We start from the raw sequence: 14,843 nt of genomic DNA, 5'->3' as shown, positions 1-14,843 counted from the left end.
ATCAGTGTACAGCTTCAAGAACACAGCACAAATAACAATAGGAGAGGGTCAGAGAACGCAGGGAAGAAAAAATGAGGAGGAAGATTGAATACGAGAGTTTCAAAAAGAAATACCAATCAAAAATTCAGCAATTAAATATAAAGCCTCAAATAAAAACTAATGTAACATTATTAGTGCTAACATCAGTTACTGTATAAATTTCCTTAAAACTATAGAAAAGTAAGAATTAACAAATATATACATCAAAGGTGGAATCAAAGTTAATAAATAACTGCCTGAATAAATGCAAATTGTTTAAATTATAAATAGGTGAACCATTACTTATTTTCTAAAATCCTGTTAGGCTTATTGTACCCCGTAAAAACTTTTCTCTGTTATGTATTTACTTTGAAGTGATCATATTGAAGTATCTTCCCTAGTTAATAGTCCTTTCTCAAGCTCAGACAAGCTATTTGGAGCTATTAATTTTCAGGCTTTTCCCTCAGCCATGATAAATGGCAGATGGCTCTTTCAGCTCTAAATTTCTCATCCCAAAAATCATAGTGTTTCTCTAGGCTGGTCAACCTGAAATTATGGAACCATAGAATTAAGGTTTTGGGGGTGTTTTTTGTTTGCTTGTTGTTTGCTTTAGTTTTTGTATTTAGTACTTCAGCTCTATTTAGAATTGTCTCAAACTTTTGACATTCTGATGACTAGCTAATCAATATCTATTTTATAAAACATTTCTACCACAGGTCTAAGGTTTGTCTCTTATATGCCCCAGTTGCTGTAGAAATGTGTTCAAACACTATTTCAAATACCATAGTTTGTGCAATGATGTTTCAGTCTATATAATCCATATATGGAATTATCTTTATTATGGTAAGTGCTTGTTGTGCCTGAAAATTCAATCTGCTAGCATTTTCTTAGATTGAAGAGAGGAGGACTAATATTTTACTACCCACTATGTCAAGGTATGGATTATTTAATTTTTCACAAAAATCCCATGAAATAAAATATTGTTATCCCCATTCCACAAATCAGTAAGCCCAAATTTAAAGGTTTAGTAACCTAACCAGTGTTACACAGAGTAGAAATATTGGGATGGATATTCTGATTTAGAGCTTGCTGGCTTTGAAGACCCCTGATTTCTAGTACTCTGTGATCTTTGACAACTTTGTTGTAGCCTCTCTTTTTTGTGGTTTTAGAGAATGTATTATCATTTCTGGCCAAAATTTAAAATGTGAGCCTTGAAATGTTGCATATGAATAAAATAGGAGGTTTCATTAGAAGAGAATCATGTGGGCCTGGAGATTGCAAAAACAGAATAAATGTAATAATAGTAATTTCAGTAATTTCTAGGGGCACAGAGGGTCTATAGCTAAAAGACAAAATTTCATACTTGCAAAGGAGCTTACATGATAGCCCTTATAGTTTGGTCTTAGGTACATTTCAGGTAAAAATCAAAGTATCTCTCAAGGTCACAAGTCAATGGTGACAAGCAAAAAAAAAAAAGAAAAAAAGAAAAACAGCTAGACTGGAATTCCAGCGGATAGTAGGCCTTTAAAGGTTTTAAAGTTATTGTAATGATTAATGTTCCAGATCGTTTTGCCCCTTCTGGGCCCATTTTTTTTTCCTGTAATAAAATTCCATCAAAGAGTAGTAATATATCTTTATTATCAAACAATAGTAGTAGATGTTTATTACCAAAAATAATATATCTTTGTGGCCTACCAAAAGATGTAGTACCTTGCATCTAAAGAGAAATCCTTGGCAATTGTTCTGTTTGTTCTTTGCACCTCTAAATCCTTATTTTCATGCTTTCTCCGATTCATATGAACTGCATAGTACTAAATTAGTTGAGCACCGGTGATTGACTAGTACTAAAAGTGAAATGCTTACTATTTTTCATGGCTCTCTCTCTCTGGTTTTCGGGGTAAATGTAGATAGGTCACTCCATTAGTACCTTGGTTTTGTTATTAGTAAAATATTAGTAATCTTGTCTTCCTCTATGAATTATTTGATGATGAATACATTGATTTGGTATACTCTAAAATTGTTTAAATGACAAAGATTAAGTGACCTTATTTTCCTTTAATACTTTCCTCCTTTGTGCACCATAATTTGAAAATTATTTGAATATTTTATGAGAGTATTATGCCTAATAGTATTATGCCTGTAGAAATGTGCAACAGGATAAGTTATGAATAGCAACGAGCTTGGGTTTCCTAACTTTCAATTGTGGATCTTATGTTTTATCTTCTAGGACTGCACAAATCCACGGTACTTAGCTGCAGGTTCTTCCAATGCTGTCAAGCTCAGTAGGTTTTTTGATAAGGTAATGGTTTCAATTAAGTTATTTTTAAACTTAATTTATGTATTATGAGAGTTTAAAATTTTTTTGTAGAATCCTATGACCTTTATTTTTTTGTCCAAAACTTCACAGCCTGAATAATCCTTGTTTTGATCTCTCTTATCTGTTGGTATAATTGCCCAAGGCCTGCTGACGTATTTATTCCATCACCGGTGTTCTCTAAGTAAAGGGCAAAAGCTACTGGATTTAAATGGGGGTTTTAAAAAGATATCTAATTCCTCTCCTTAAAAGAATTTCTATTTACCCATTTTCTAGCTCTTTTTTTCACTTATTCACCCTCCCACCCTCATAAAGGCACTGAACTGAGGAGATTCTGCTTAAAGCCCTGAGTTCTTTTTGCTCTCCTAGCTGTTAATATTCTCTACATAAATGTTACTGTTACCTTTTAAGGTAATATCTTCTTGATTTCCTAGTGTTTCCCTCTCAGAAATATTTGCATTCCGATTATTGACTCTCTGCTAACATCGTTTTATTGTCCTCAACTGGAAGGAAAATGTGGAATGACTCAGCATACTGGTAAATTAGAGCACTGTTTGTCTTTCCTTCACAAGGCCATACAACTTTATTGCGCATAGAATTGACCAAGTTTAAATTGTTTGTCCAATGCTGGCATTGCATAGTAAGGTAAAATAGGTTGTCTTTCTGCATGTATTATTGAAAAAGGTTAATTCCTGTTATATTTCTTTTTAAGTGACATCTCCTAAGAAAATCATCTTCCCCATAGCTCCTCCTCATCAATCATTTTTTTCTTTTAACTATTTAGGGATTTAATATTTGGCCCTTTTGTTCAGCATTGGATAAGCCCCACCTTTAGATAATTTGGGATTTAATATTTGGCCTTTTTATCAGCGCTAGATAAGCTCCAGCACCCTCCTCGATTAATATTAGGCCACTAGGAAAATTTTGCTTCACTGCAAAACTTCTTAACTGATATGTGGGAAATAGGGTACAGATGTGCCTAGATGCTGATTTCCCTCAGTTCTCAGAGCAGCCAGGGTCCTCAGGGTGGGGGGGTTGGGTGATTGCCATCCTCTTCCATTTTCTCCAGTGTGCTATACAAATATTAGCATTTTCTACGTGTGCCATGACATGAAAAATGTTATGCAGCACTGCAAGGAGCCAGATTTTCTCTCCACATTGTTTTCAAACTTAAAATGTAACAATTTCCATTTGGTTTAGATCCATGGCCCCATCAATACAAAATTCTGTCCCCTATGAGCAACATCTTGTAGATCTGCCCTGACCTGGAAAGATCCCACAGTATGTTGTTTAAATTTAAAATTTTATTAGTTTTAAAATTAAAAAATAAGATATACTAAATTACATCCTAGAGAAACTGGGTTATTGATTGGTATAATCCGAGTTGTCAGGCAAGGCTTTGTTTTTTAAAAAATCAGGAGTACACATTGCAAGTCAGGGGTAAAGAATTATGACCAAAACCAAAAAGGTAAATTTTTATTGCCTGAATCACAACAAAATGTATGTGGGTTAGGAGGTTGGCCAGACCTCCAGACTGAGGTGGTTGCCTGAAACCAAAGGAGCTGACAACCAAATTTCACCCAGTTTTCTATACATCAGTTCTTCCAGAATTTAGCATAAAGATTTCTTCTCCAGCCGGGCACGGTGCCTCACGCCTGTAATCCCAATACTTTGGGAGGCCGAGGCGGGCAGATCACAAGGTCAGGAGATCAAGACCATCATGGCTAGCATGGTGAAACCCCATCTCTAGTAAAAATACAAAAAATTAGCCGGGTATGGTGGCGGGCACCTGTAGTCCCAGCTACTCGGGAGGCTGAGGCAGGAGAATGGCATGAACCCAGGAGGTGGAGCTTGCAGTGAGCCGAGATCGCACCACTGCACTCCAGCCTGGGTGACAAAGCAAGACTCCATCTAAAACAAACAACAAAAAAAGATTTCTTCTCCAAAAGGAAGTCTAACTCCTTCTCCAGCCTCTTTCAACTAGTAGTAATTCCTCACACACCAGAATAATCAGATTTTCCTGTCCTGCCATAGAGAGGAAAGGGAATCAGTCTCCTTCTTGGTTTTTGTGGGATTGTTTTAAGATGTACACTAATGATAAACCAACTTTTCTACCTCTGGGGTAAGTGAATGCAACTTTGCCCTGGTGTCTTGTGGCTAAAAATAATCCAGCTGTAGTCTCCAAGACGGCAAGAATCTGGATGAATGGCTGTCGCACCAGAGAGAGCAAGCTGGTCTTGGTCTTGGAAGAACATGCTCTGTTCTCATTCAGAGGAACTCTTAGCTGCATAATTTCAGATTTGAATGTCTTAGAGTTCATCTCCAGCTGATCTGTATTATTATCCGATTAACTTTTCTTATCACGGCAGGTCTATGTAAAGAAAATACAGATACTCCTCAACTTGCGATAGGGTTATATCTCAGTAAACCCCTTGTAAATTGGAAACATTGTTAGTCAAAAATACATTTATTACACCTAACTTACCAAGCATCGCAGCTTAGCCTAGCCTTCCTTAAACATGCTCAGAACACTTATGTTAGCCTACAGTTGGGCAGAATCATCTAACACAAGCCTATTGTATTAAAAAGTTGTGAATGGCTCATGTAATTTATTGAATACTATACTGAAAGTGAAAAAAGTGCCCATTGTATGGGCACTGAAAGTACAGTTTCTACTGAATGCATGTTGCTTTCACACCACCATAAAGTCAAAAAATCGTGATCAAGCCATCCTAAATCAGAGACCATTTATAATACTTCCTCTGTAACCATTGCAGTTTCTCAAGTGTCAGAACAGAATTTATTATTCTTGAAAATGTTTTTCATCATCTGAAAACATGGTGCTCTTTAGTGTTTACAGCAGTTTTGGGAAAAAAGGAAAACATGGTGCTCTTAAACTTATTACATTTGGACATATATTTTGAGGGTTTGTTTTCAATAATGGTGATGGATTTGTGCAGATACATCTGCTGCTTGAACATGTTTTTTCTACTTACCAAATGCAGATAATTCTGAAACTATTGAAGTAAGGGTGCAGTTAGTTAAGAAAAAGTAGACAATACAACAGTCATTAGACTGCTTTTGATGTTGTGTCATCTGTCTATATTGAGGATGTATAGAATTTTTCACCACTTACTATAGGGATGTGGTGGTTTGCTATGTTAAACAGTCCCCTCTTTAAGAAATAGACAAGACTATTGTAGCAGGCAAGTGCTTTTTTTATTTTATGGATTCTGTTTAGTACCTTTTGGGACTGACTGCTAGGAAACTTAGAGTCAGATTTGCTGTCATACTCTAAGAATTGCATGGGATCTTATATCATTCTATCATTATTTAGTTTTTGTTATTCATTTATTTTTTGATCTATCATTAATGCATTTTGGAATGAGGCAGGCTTTTATGGAAATACTCCCACAATTCTGATCTCATTAACACCAGATTTTTAGCTGACTGTACTACATGTCTACTGCTATGGAAAAGATTCTTAGTTTGGATATATTCCTTTTAGTACCATTAGTGGTCGTTGCAGTTAGCCACTTTTTGCAGGTATGTGTGCTAAGCCTTTAAAATCTTTGTTTTTCACAGGTCATAGAGAAGAGATACTTTTTAAGAGAAGGTAATCAGGTTGGTATCTCTTTTCTTGATAAAATAGATTCTTAAATTTTGATAGGTGATTTCCAAATTTAAGTTCAGAAGTAGTTTTAAAAAGTTGGGGAAAGCCCTTTATAGGCACAAGCAACTGATTTCCTTCTATCCTGTTAAATACAAAAGGAGAAAATCAGAACAAAGGAAAAATAAGGGTCTAGGAAACAAATATAATCTAGGAATGAGATTACATTATAAAATAGAAGAAGAAAATAATTTGCTTGGGACTCCAAGAGTATACGTTCAGGGTCTGTCACAATACAAATAATTTCTGTAAAAGTCTAGTAGGTATTATGAGATTTACCTTCATTCTTTCTGATTTAGATGACACTATCACCAATTTGTTGGGAAATGTTTTCCATTTTGGTAAAATTTATTTTTATTATTTAATCTGTGGTTTTCTGAGTAAAACCTCAGAAAGCTGTTTTTTAAGAAACAACAGGCTGACATACAGAAATGGAAAAGAAGGGAAAAATTACTATTAGTATTTGAACTTTTATTGCTTGAGACTTAATGCAATTATCTTTCTTGCCTACAGATTCCAGGCTTTCCTGATCGGAAAAGATTTGGGGCAGGAACATTAAAGAGCCTTCATTATGACTGAATTACACTCATCCTTTGGAAGAGTGAGCAAGCAGTGGCAGTTTTTCACAGCTCCTCTTGCTGTGTTCAATTATTACCATCACAGCCTTTTAACAAAATCATCTTAAAATGCTACCCTTCAGCCTTACTGAAAGTAAGTGACAGTACAGGAGGTCCAGACTTTGTCCCTGTTCTCTGTGTTCCTTACCTTTCTGTCCCTGTGTATAGATTATGTAAAAGCCTTGTGTAAATATGAGATGTTGTCAAAATGATGCAGTAAATGAGCAATGACAGTGTACTGCAGAGAAAATTTACTCTTGCCTAGAACTGGAGGGTTTTTATGGGTCTGTAATTTTCCCACACTCATTGCTGAAAGCTTAATTAAGTACTTCAAAAATGTATCTCCAGTGTTTTACCTTCTTGAGGGGAACGGTCTTGTTAACCAGCCCTGAGTTGTCTACCCCAAACAATCTCTGTCATTCAAAGATGCAAAATGGTGTTATTTAATTGTCTCCACCCTCGTCACACACAGGAATGCCTAATAACAGCAACCCTTGTCTCCCTCTTCTCTCCTTTGCAAATGGCTTGGTGACTGGAAGAGGCGGACTAATAGCCAGAGTTAAATATAAATACAAATTAATAATACATAGAGAACAGCAATACCAGAAAAAAGAATTCTGGTAAAATGATGTGAAAAATTGACAGCTCCCTCACTCTTAAGGTTGCTGCTATATGCAGTCTAGGTTTTCTGTTTGGAAATAGGTAGGGTAAAATCTAAGACCTGCGCAAGGGCAGTGAGAGACATTTACAGCCTCCTCTCCATTTGTTTTCTTAAGGAAAAGTCAACTCCTGAAATGTCCCTTAGCTATAATCAGAAAACTAAGAATATTATTCTGTGTCAACAGTGTATTTATGGAGAGAAGTAAAAATAAGTTCCACAGCAACACATTTACATGAATTATGAACTAGGATTCTTGGATTTCATAATCACTCCAAAGCTTTTTGGGGATGGTGTGTGTGTGTGTGTGTGTGTCCGTAATTGTTCATCATTACTTTTTTTAACCTATCTTTTTGCTTGCTTAATCTTCTCTGCCCCAGTTCTTCCTTAGTATATGAATTTGATTTCTAAAAACAATTTATTCAACACTTTATCACCCATATTCTCTCTCTGGCTCTGCTGCAGGTCTCTGCACTCCTGATTTTGCTCCATACTTTTAAATAACAATAATAAATATACAGTTTTCATTTCTCATTTAAAAAATAGGTGGAAAACACCAAATTCACTTTCTAGTCCATTTTAATTAGGTTTCAGAAGTATCTTGGAAATCAAGATATGCTGCAAGAGGATATTAAAATAAGAATGTTAGAGAGTCCTTTTAGAAAGGCAGTCTTGGGAATTTGGAAAAGGATTTTTAAAGCAACTTTCATCAGCTAGACTGTTCTCCAGACTTTCTTTACTTCCTCTTTGAAAGGACATAGCCCTGGTTTCTTTTTGACACAAAGGAAAGCTATGCAAATCATGATCTGTATGTAGAATTGGTCACAAGTATGTTGTGGCATAGGCTGTACAGTTGGGAAGTAGAAACCAAGTGCTACCCAGAGACCTAACCCAATTAAGCTCTTTGTATTTCTCCTTTAAGAAATAAATCTTCCTTCCCCCTTTCTTCCTCTTTCTTTTAATTAAAAAAAAAAAATCATCCTGATTTTTTTATTTTCTATCTTATTTAAAAAATAAAAATAGGCCAGGCGTGGTGGCTCACACCTTTAATCCCAACACTTTGGGAGGCCAAGGTGGGTGGATCACTTGAGATCAGGAGTTTGAGACCAGCCTGGCCAACATGGGGAAACCCTGTCTCTACTAAAAATACAAAAATTAGCCAGGCCTGGTGGCACGTGCCTGTAATCCCGGCTACTCGGGAGGCTGAGGCAGGAGAATCACTTGAACCCGGGAGGTGGAGGTTGCAGTGAGTCAAGATCGTGTCACTGCACTCCAGCCTAGGTGACAGAGTGAGACTCCATCTAAAAGAAAATAAATAAAGAAGTAAATAAATAAATAAATAATAAAAGTAAACCATTGCTGATGACTCCAGGGTCAATCTGGAAAAATTAACAGTATTCCTCAACTCCATTTCTTTCTGCAGCCAAGCTTGATTCCTTGAATTATAGTTTTCTAAGAAAAAATAGTTTTTAATAATCTAAGGTAAATTTGTTGCAATTGTTAGCAGCAGCATAATAAGGCTTTTTGCACAAATGAATGTTATTAGCTAGAGTTATTCAAAAAAGAATGAAGCATAATTTTTGCTAGGACTTCTTGAGAACTATTCATAAAAATGCTTTTAGATAATAAACAAGTATAAATGTCAAAATATTGTTTAAAAAGTGTAATTGGCCAGGTGCTGGCTCACGCCTATAATCCCAGCACTCTAGGAGACTGAGGCAGGAGGATCACTTGAGCTCGGGAGTTTGAGGCTGCAGTGATTCATGATTGCACCACTGCCTTCCAGCAGCCTGATGACAGAGTGGGACTCCATCTCTTTACATATGTATATCTTACTCTCTTGATGGGACAAGTTGGTAGAAATAAAGATTTTTTTTTCTGTTGTGATTTCGGTGTCTAACCAATTTTCTGACTCATTGTGAAGGTGACCAGATGTGAAGGCATATATATGACTACTCCTCTGTCCCTTGGGTGTATAAGACTTAGCTGGAATCCAACTAAAGATTTGGGCTGGTCTCCCCATCTTAACATTGATGGGATTCAGGACACATAACCCCAAAATATTGCACCCTGATATTTGAGAAAACTGCAGAAGCAAGGTTTCTCATACCTTCCCCTTACCCCTTTTCCCCAGAAGCAGGCCATAAAACCTAAGTGACTGTTCCCTGAAGTAGATCATAAAACCTTCATTCCATAGGTACCCTTTATCCTCACAGATACAGAGACACCAAGAAGAATCTGGACAAATAGGACTTGCTAAAAGTTCTCCACAGTTTATTACCATTAGATTATGTCCTTTTGTCCTCTGATTATACTTCTGCATAAGACTGTACATAAAAATACACAAGTTTTGCTATTTCTTTGTGTCTTCATTTCTGAAGATTCCTGTCATGTAAAACTTACAGTAAATAAATTTGTGTGCTTTTCTCAATAATCTGTCTTTCGTTATAGGTGCCTCATTTGTGAACCTAGAGATGGGTGAAGAAAGCAAGCTCTTCTCCCCTACAGTGCTCTAAGGAAAGCTATTCCCCAAAGAATTGATCCATATTAGCTTTAGCTCGGGTTCTTAGAATTCCTCAGACTTGAGGCATTCGTGATATAATCCAGGTGCCCTGACACTGTTGTTTTTCTGTTCATTCTGACAGTGGACTTCATGGAACTGATGTGCAGGGACATCAGACTGAGGTGAAGAGCTCCTAATTGCTCCCTGTAATCAGAGTTTCTGAGTCCTCATTTCAATAGTTTGCAGTAGCACCCACCATAGGTAGGACCTTGTATGGGTTACTAGATGGTGGCTTAATTGAATTTTTTACAGCACAGGTAACATCCTATTTTAAGAAGTTTAAAGGTCTAACAGGGTGTCTGCATTGGTTTAATATATGTTAAAATTCAAAGGAGGATTCTGTTTTAGGGAAAGGAGGAGAAGGAAATTAGAAATTCATTTCTCCGCAGTCCCAAGACTGAGCTAAATCACTGTGGTGGGAGAGGAAGGGTTCCAGGAAGTCTAACCCTGTGTCTCAAATATTTTACAGTATGTTTGCCTACACAAAATATCTGATGTTAGGGTCAGCTGGGGCTGCTCCATAGCATAGTAAAGGAATTGGACATCCAGTGACAAGTAATCTGCACCTCCATTAAGGACTTAAATGGAGGGCTTTCAAACTCTAAAGTGTGAAAGAATCCCCTGAAGTGCTTGCTGAAAATGCAGATTCCAGGATTTCCTCTCTCTTCCCTTACTCTCCCCTTTCTATATGTATGGGATAAGGCCAGGATTTTGTATTTTTAACAGACAAGCCAGATTTTTCTCATGCAGATAAGTCAGGATCTAGCCTTTAAGAAAGACAAATAAACTCATCAAATAGTAGAGAATATAGATTGTGAACTCTGTACTTTATGAGTGCCATTATAGCAGAATTCATCAAAGCTCATCTTTGGCTGCCTCAACCTGATCTCACCTTAATGAACTGATCCACTCCTCCCCACTCAAAGCTACACATGCCAAATTAAACATGAGATGATTGTCATGTCTTCTGTTGGCAAAACAAATATTTGTCTTTCATGTATTGCTATCATTTTTATTACTGCCACTGTTTTTCCCCTGGGTTCTGTTTTTAATCCAAATATATTTATTTCTAACCAGTGCCTTGCCATCTTACACACAGCCCCCTCTCTAGTACTGTGTTTTCTCAGCTGGCTAATCACTAAGCTTTACCAAGGTCATCAATAACTAATGACAAAGAATGGAACCCCTAAACTCCAACCAAGGTGTAAAACCTCGCTCAGTACCATCAAGTATATCAGGTAATCTCTCCGTTCCATCTTTTTCTGGGAGACATCTGTCCTGGAGTCCTCTGATGCCTAACTCCATTTTGGAGTGATTACTCTGTAGGCCTGTCACACCCTGCTTCACGTTACCTTGTAGCAATTCCTGGATGTAATGTTTTCCACTTTCTTGGTGTGGGTCAGTGGTCTTCAAATTGGGATGGGTACAGGCATCTTCTCTAAGAGATATATAAGCACAGATAGTTTTAAGGGAATCATTTTCCAGATCACCCATTGCCCTATGTAAATCTTTGTTTAAATTGATCTGCTTGTGAAGGCAGCTCAGTGCTAGCTCTTACTTCTCGCCTCTGTTTTCACAATCACCCTTTCCCACTACGGAAGAGCAGCATCTCATTAGTAGTATAATAGTACTCTGGTATATCACCCCAGGATGTAAATGTCTTCAAGATGCCAACAAAAGGACAATTCTAAATATTTGTTTTATTTAAAGACTTTACCTGTTCCATTCCCCACAATTATTATTTGTTTAATACAGAGTCTCTGAAAGCAAAGCAAAGAGAGCTTTAGTAAGAAATATACAAGTCTGTGGCATGTTCGTTTATGGCAGAGCTTCTGTCTGGTCTGTCAAAATATCAAAAAAAAATTATCAAAAATAATTATATGGCAAAATATATAAAATTAACATTTTTATTTCCCTAGTTCTTTCTGAGTAAAAGAATTAGACAAAGCATCTCTGATATGATTTGGCTGTATCCCCACCCAAATCTCATCTTGAATTATAGTTCCCGTAATCCCCACATGTCGTGGGAGGGACCCTGTGGAGATAATTGAATCATGGGGACAGTTTCCCCATTTTGTTCTTTTGATAGTGAGTTCTCATGAGATCTGATGGTTTTATAAGGGGCTTCCCCTTTCGCTGGGCACTCATTCTTCTCTCTCCTGCCACCTGAAGAAGGATGTGTTTGCTTCCCCTTCTGCTGTGATTGTAAGTTTCCTGAGGCCTTCTAAGCCTGATTGTAAGTTTCCTGAGGACTTCCCAGCCGTGCAGAGCTGTGAGTCAATTAAATCTCTTCCCTTCATAAATTACCCAGTCTTGGGTACTTCTTCATAGCAGCATAAGAAGGGACTAATACAACCTGTAAGTGAAAGCATAATATTTAATTAAAATGAATGATTCCAATTGCTGGGTAATGAAGCCGTTTCCTCAGGTTTCCAATTATTTGCTTTCAATGCAATTAAAGAAGAATCTGAATGATTTGTTGATGGATGGATTATTTTTAAAAATTTTTTTAAACGTTTATATAAAATAATGTCTTAATCTATCATTAAATAATGATAGATCACTGTGATTTTTGAGATTTAATTCCAAAGAAGTGAGATTATAACAAAATTCTTTCCATTAATATCTACTTATTTATGTGAACAAATTTCTCCACTTAGTTCTATAAAACCAAAAAATAGAATGAAATGATACTGATACTAATGAAATGATACTAAATACTGTCTCATTTTAGAAATAAGAATTAGAAACAAGAATTGTATATTCATGGATACATGAATTTAAGAGGGGATATCTACCTCATTAAAAGAAGCACTTCCAGAAAGATTATATATATTTTTTCCTAAATATATTGTATTTACAGGCCACTGTCTTAGAAAAGAAACTTCCAGTCTCCTATCTGGAGGGTAAAACACTTGCTGATAACATTCTGGGAATGTAGTGGGAGAGGAAGGCTGGAGGTTTTATCACTGCTGATTATACTTAGTTTTGGTCCTACCCACCCCTCCACTCCCTAGTGTCTTGTCTTCTGGAGCTTCTGCAGAGAATAAACCTCCTATCTTGTGCTAGAATCTGGGAGAGGCAGACACCTAAACTCTCATATTCCTGCTGCTTTTCAGGTTCTCTGCCTCACACATTCCCCATATTGGTTCACTGAATCCAGCCTCCTCTGCCTGGTTTTTTAAATCAACTTTTGGTTTTTGTCTCACAGCTTTGATATTGTGACCCTCCTCTGCTCCTGTATGTTTTTGACTTACCCCTACATGCAGCCTACTCCTTCCACTGCATGTCTTTGAATGCTGATCACCCTGTCCAGAAGATTCCTTCCATTTCCCTGCTTCCCTAGAAGCTTTGCCTGACTGGATCCTTCCACTCCAATTTCAGTCGCATTGCCGTAAACACAGTTTATTGCATGGACCACACTTCCATTTTTCTGTCTTTACACACCCTGTTCTCTGTGCTCACTGCTTTTTCTATCCAACTCTTACTCTATGTGACTTGGCTCAGACATTGTCTCCTCTGGGAAGCCCTCCCTGGCTCTGCTCATCTGGGCTACGTGCCCCTAGTGCCTCCCCTAGAACCCTGGGCTCTTCCCTGTCAGAGCACTTATACTATCTTGTGATGATTTTCAAAAATTCTTAAATAAATGAATGTATAATTACATTAATTAAAATGAAAAGCCATTAGACATAGAATCAGAACTCTCTGTAGCTGTGTGTTATTTATTATCCAATCCCAGCAGGACATGATGGCTTATGCCTGTAATTCCAATACTTTGGGAGGCTGAGGCCAGAGGATGGCTTATGCCTGGGAGTTAAAGGCTGCAGTGAGCTGTGATGATGCCACTGCACTCCAGCTTGGATGACACAGCAAGACTCTGTCTCTAAAACAAAACATTAAGTCAGGTGCAGTGGTTCACGTCTGTAATCCCAGCACTTTGGGAGGCCGAGGTGGGAGGATTCCTTGAGCCTAGGAGTTCAAGATCAGCCTGGGCAACATGACCTCATCTCTACTAAAAAAATTTTTAAAGTAGCCGGGTGTGGTGGTGTGTACCTGTAGTCCCAGCTACTCAGGAGGCTGAGATGGGAGGATCGCTTTAGCCCAGGAGGTTGAGGCTTCAGTGAGCCCTTTTTGTGCCACTGCACTCCAGCCTGGATGACAGAGTGAGAACCTGTCTCAAAAAAAAAAAAAAAAATAAATAATAAAATAATATTTTAATATCCCGTGTGTGTGTTTTCTCCTTTTAGAAGGAATCTCTAAAGTTTAGTGAAAGATGTATTCAACTTTAAATATTTTCAAGCCCCTCAAAGTAATTTTCATCCAGTCAAGGAACTGTTAACGCTTTCTTACCCCTTCAGAAGTCTCTCATACCTTGGGAAAGAACTGAAACACCTCTTAAATCTGCCTTCACAACTGGTTCAAAGGAAATAACATAGAAAGTTTGTTGAAAAATAAGGCAGTAAAGATTTCCCTTTGTCTTTTATTAGCTCCCATTTGTTTCTTTATCTAATGACCAACTGCTAATTTCCAAGATCAATAGAGATTGAAGACCCAAGGTACTCATAAACTTAGATACACAGGAGATATTTTCTTTGAATTCAGTTTCAGAGTCTGCATGTTATAGGAATAGTGAAAACTTAGCCTCAATAAAGCTAGGGCCTCCACCTACCTTCCTCCTAGGTTTGCATATGAATTCCAGCATAGTTTATATAATGCCACAATGCCATCTGTCTATGCTGACATATGCTGAGGTTTCCCATCAGCTGCCCAGTCCACAGGCACCAGTCCACATGGTTTGCTACCAGCATGTTTCCTATCAACATGTTACCTTTGGTCTGGCCCAGTCTGTGCTAGCACCTCATACACAGGCAGTAATTCTGCTGCTGCTGCAGTATGCTGGAGACTGAGGACCCCTGGAGGTTGTTTAAGCCCATTTATCTAAAGCAGAGGGTCTCAAACTAGCAGCCTGTGGCCACTTCAAATCTGCACGTTTTTCAACCTGC

The 14,843-nt window shown here is 37.5% G+C and overlaps 1 protein-coding gene across 1 annotated transcript in view; it reads left to right on the top strand.

Moving 5' to 3' along the window:
- The window catches only part of RABL3 (RAB, member of RAS oncogene family like 3), a 57,619-nt gene extending 48,457 nt beyond the window's left edge, over positions 1-9,162 (top strand). The window contains exons 6-8 of the mRNA XM_054481056.2: positions 2,246-2,317; positions 5,918-5,956; positions 6,516-9,162. Of these exons, the coding sequence (XP_054337031.1) occupies positions 2,246-2,317; positions 5,918-5,956; positions 6,516-6,581 (177 nt within the window). The 3' untranslated portion in view covers positions 6,582-9,162. The remainder of the gene's footprint in view (positions 1-2,245; positions 2,318-5,917; positions 5,957-6,515) is intronic.
- The last annotated feature ends 5,681 nt before the right edge of the window (positions 9,163-14,843 follow it).

This window comes from Pongo pygmaeus, chromosome 2 (assembly GCF_028885625.2).
Source record: "Pongo pygmaeus isolate AG05252 chromosome 2, NHGRI_mPonPyg2-v2.0_pri, whole genome shotgun sequence".
Classification (NCBI taxonomy): domain Eukaryota; kingdom Metazoa; phylum Chordata; class Mammalia; order Primates; family Hominidae; genus Pongo; species Pongo pygmaeus.
The sequence above is the reverse complement of the archived record's forward strand: the minus strand, read 5'-3'. Positions and strand labels throughout refer to the sequence as shown.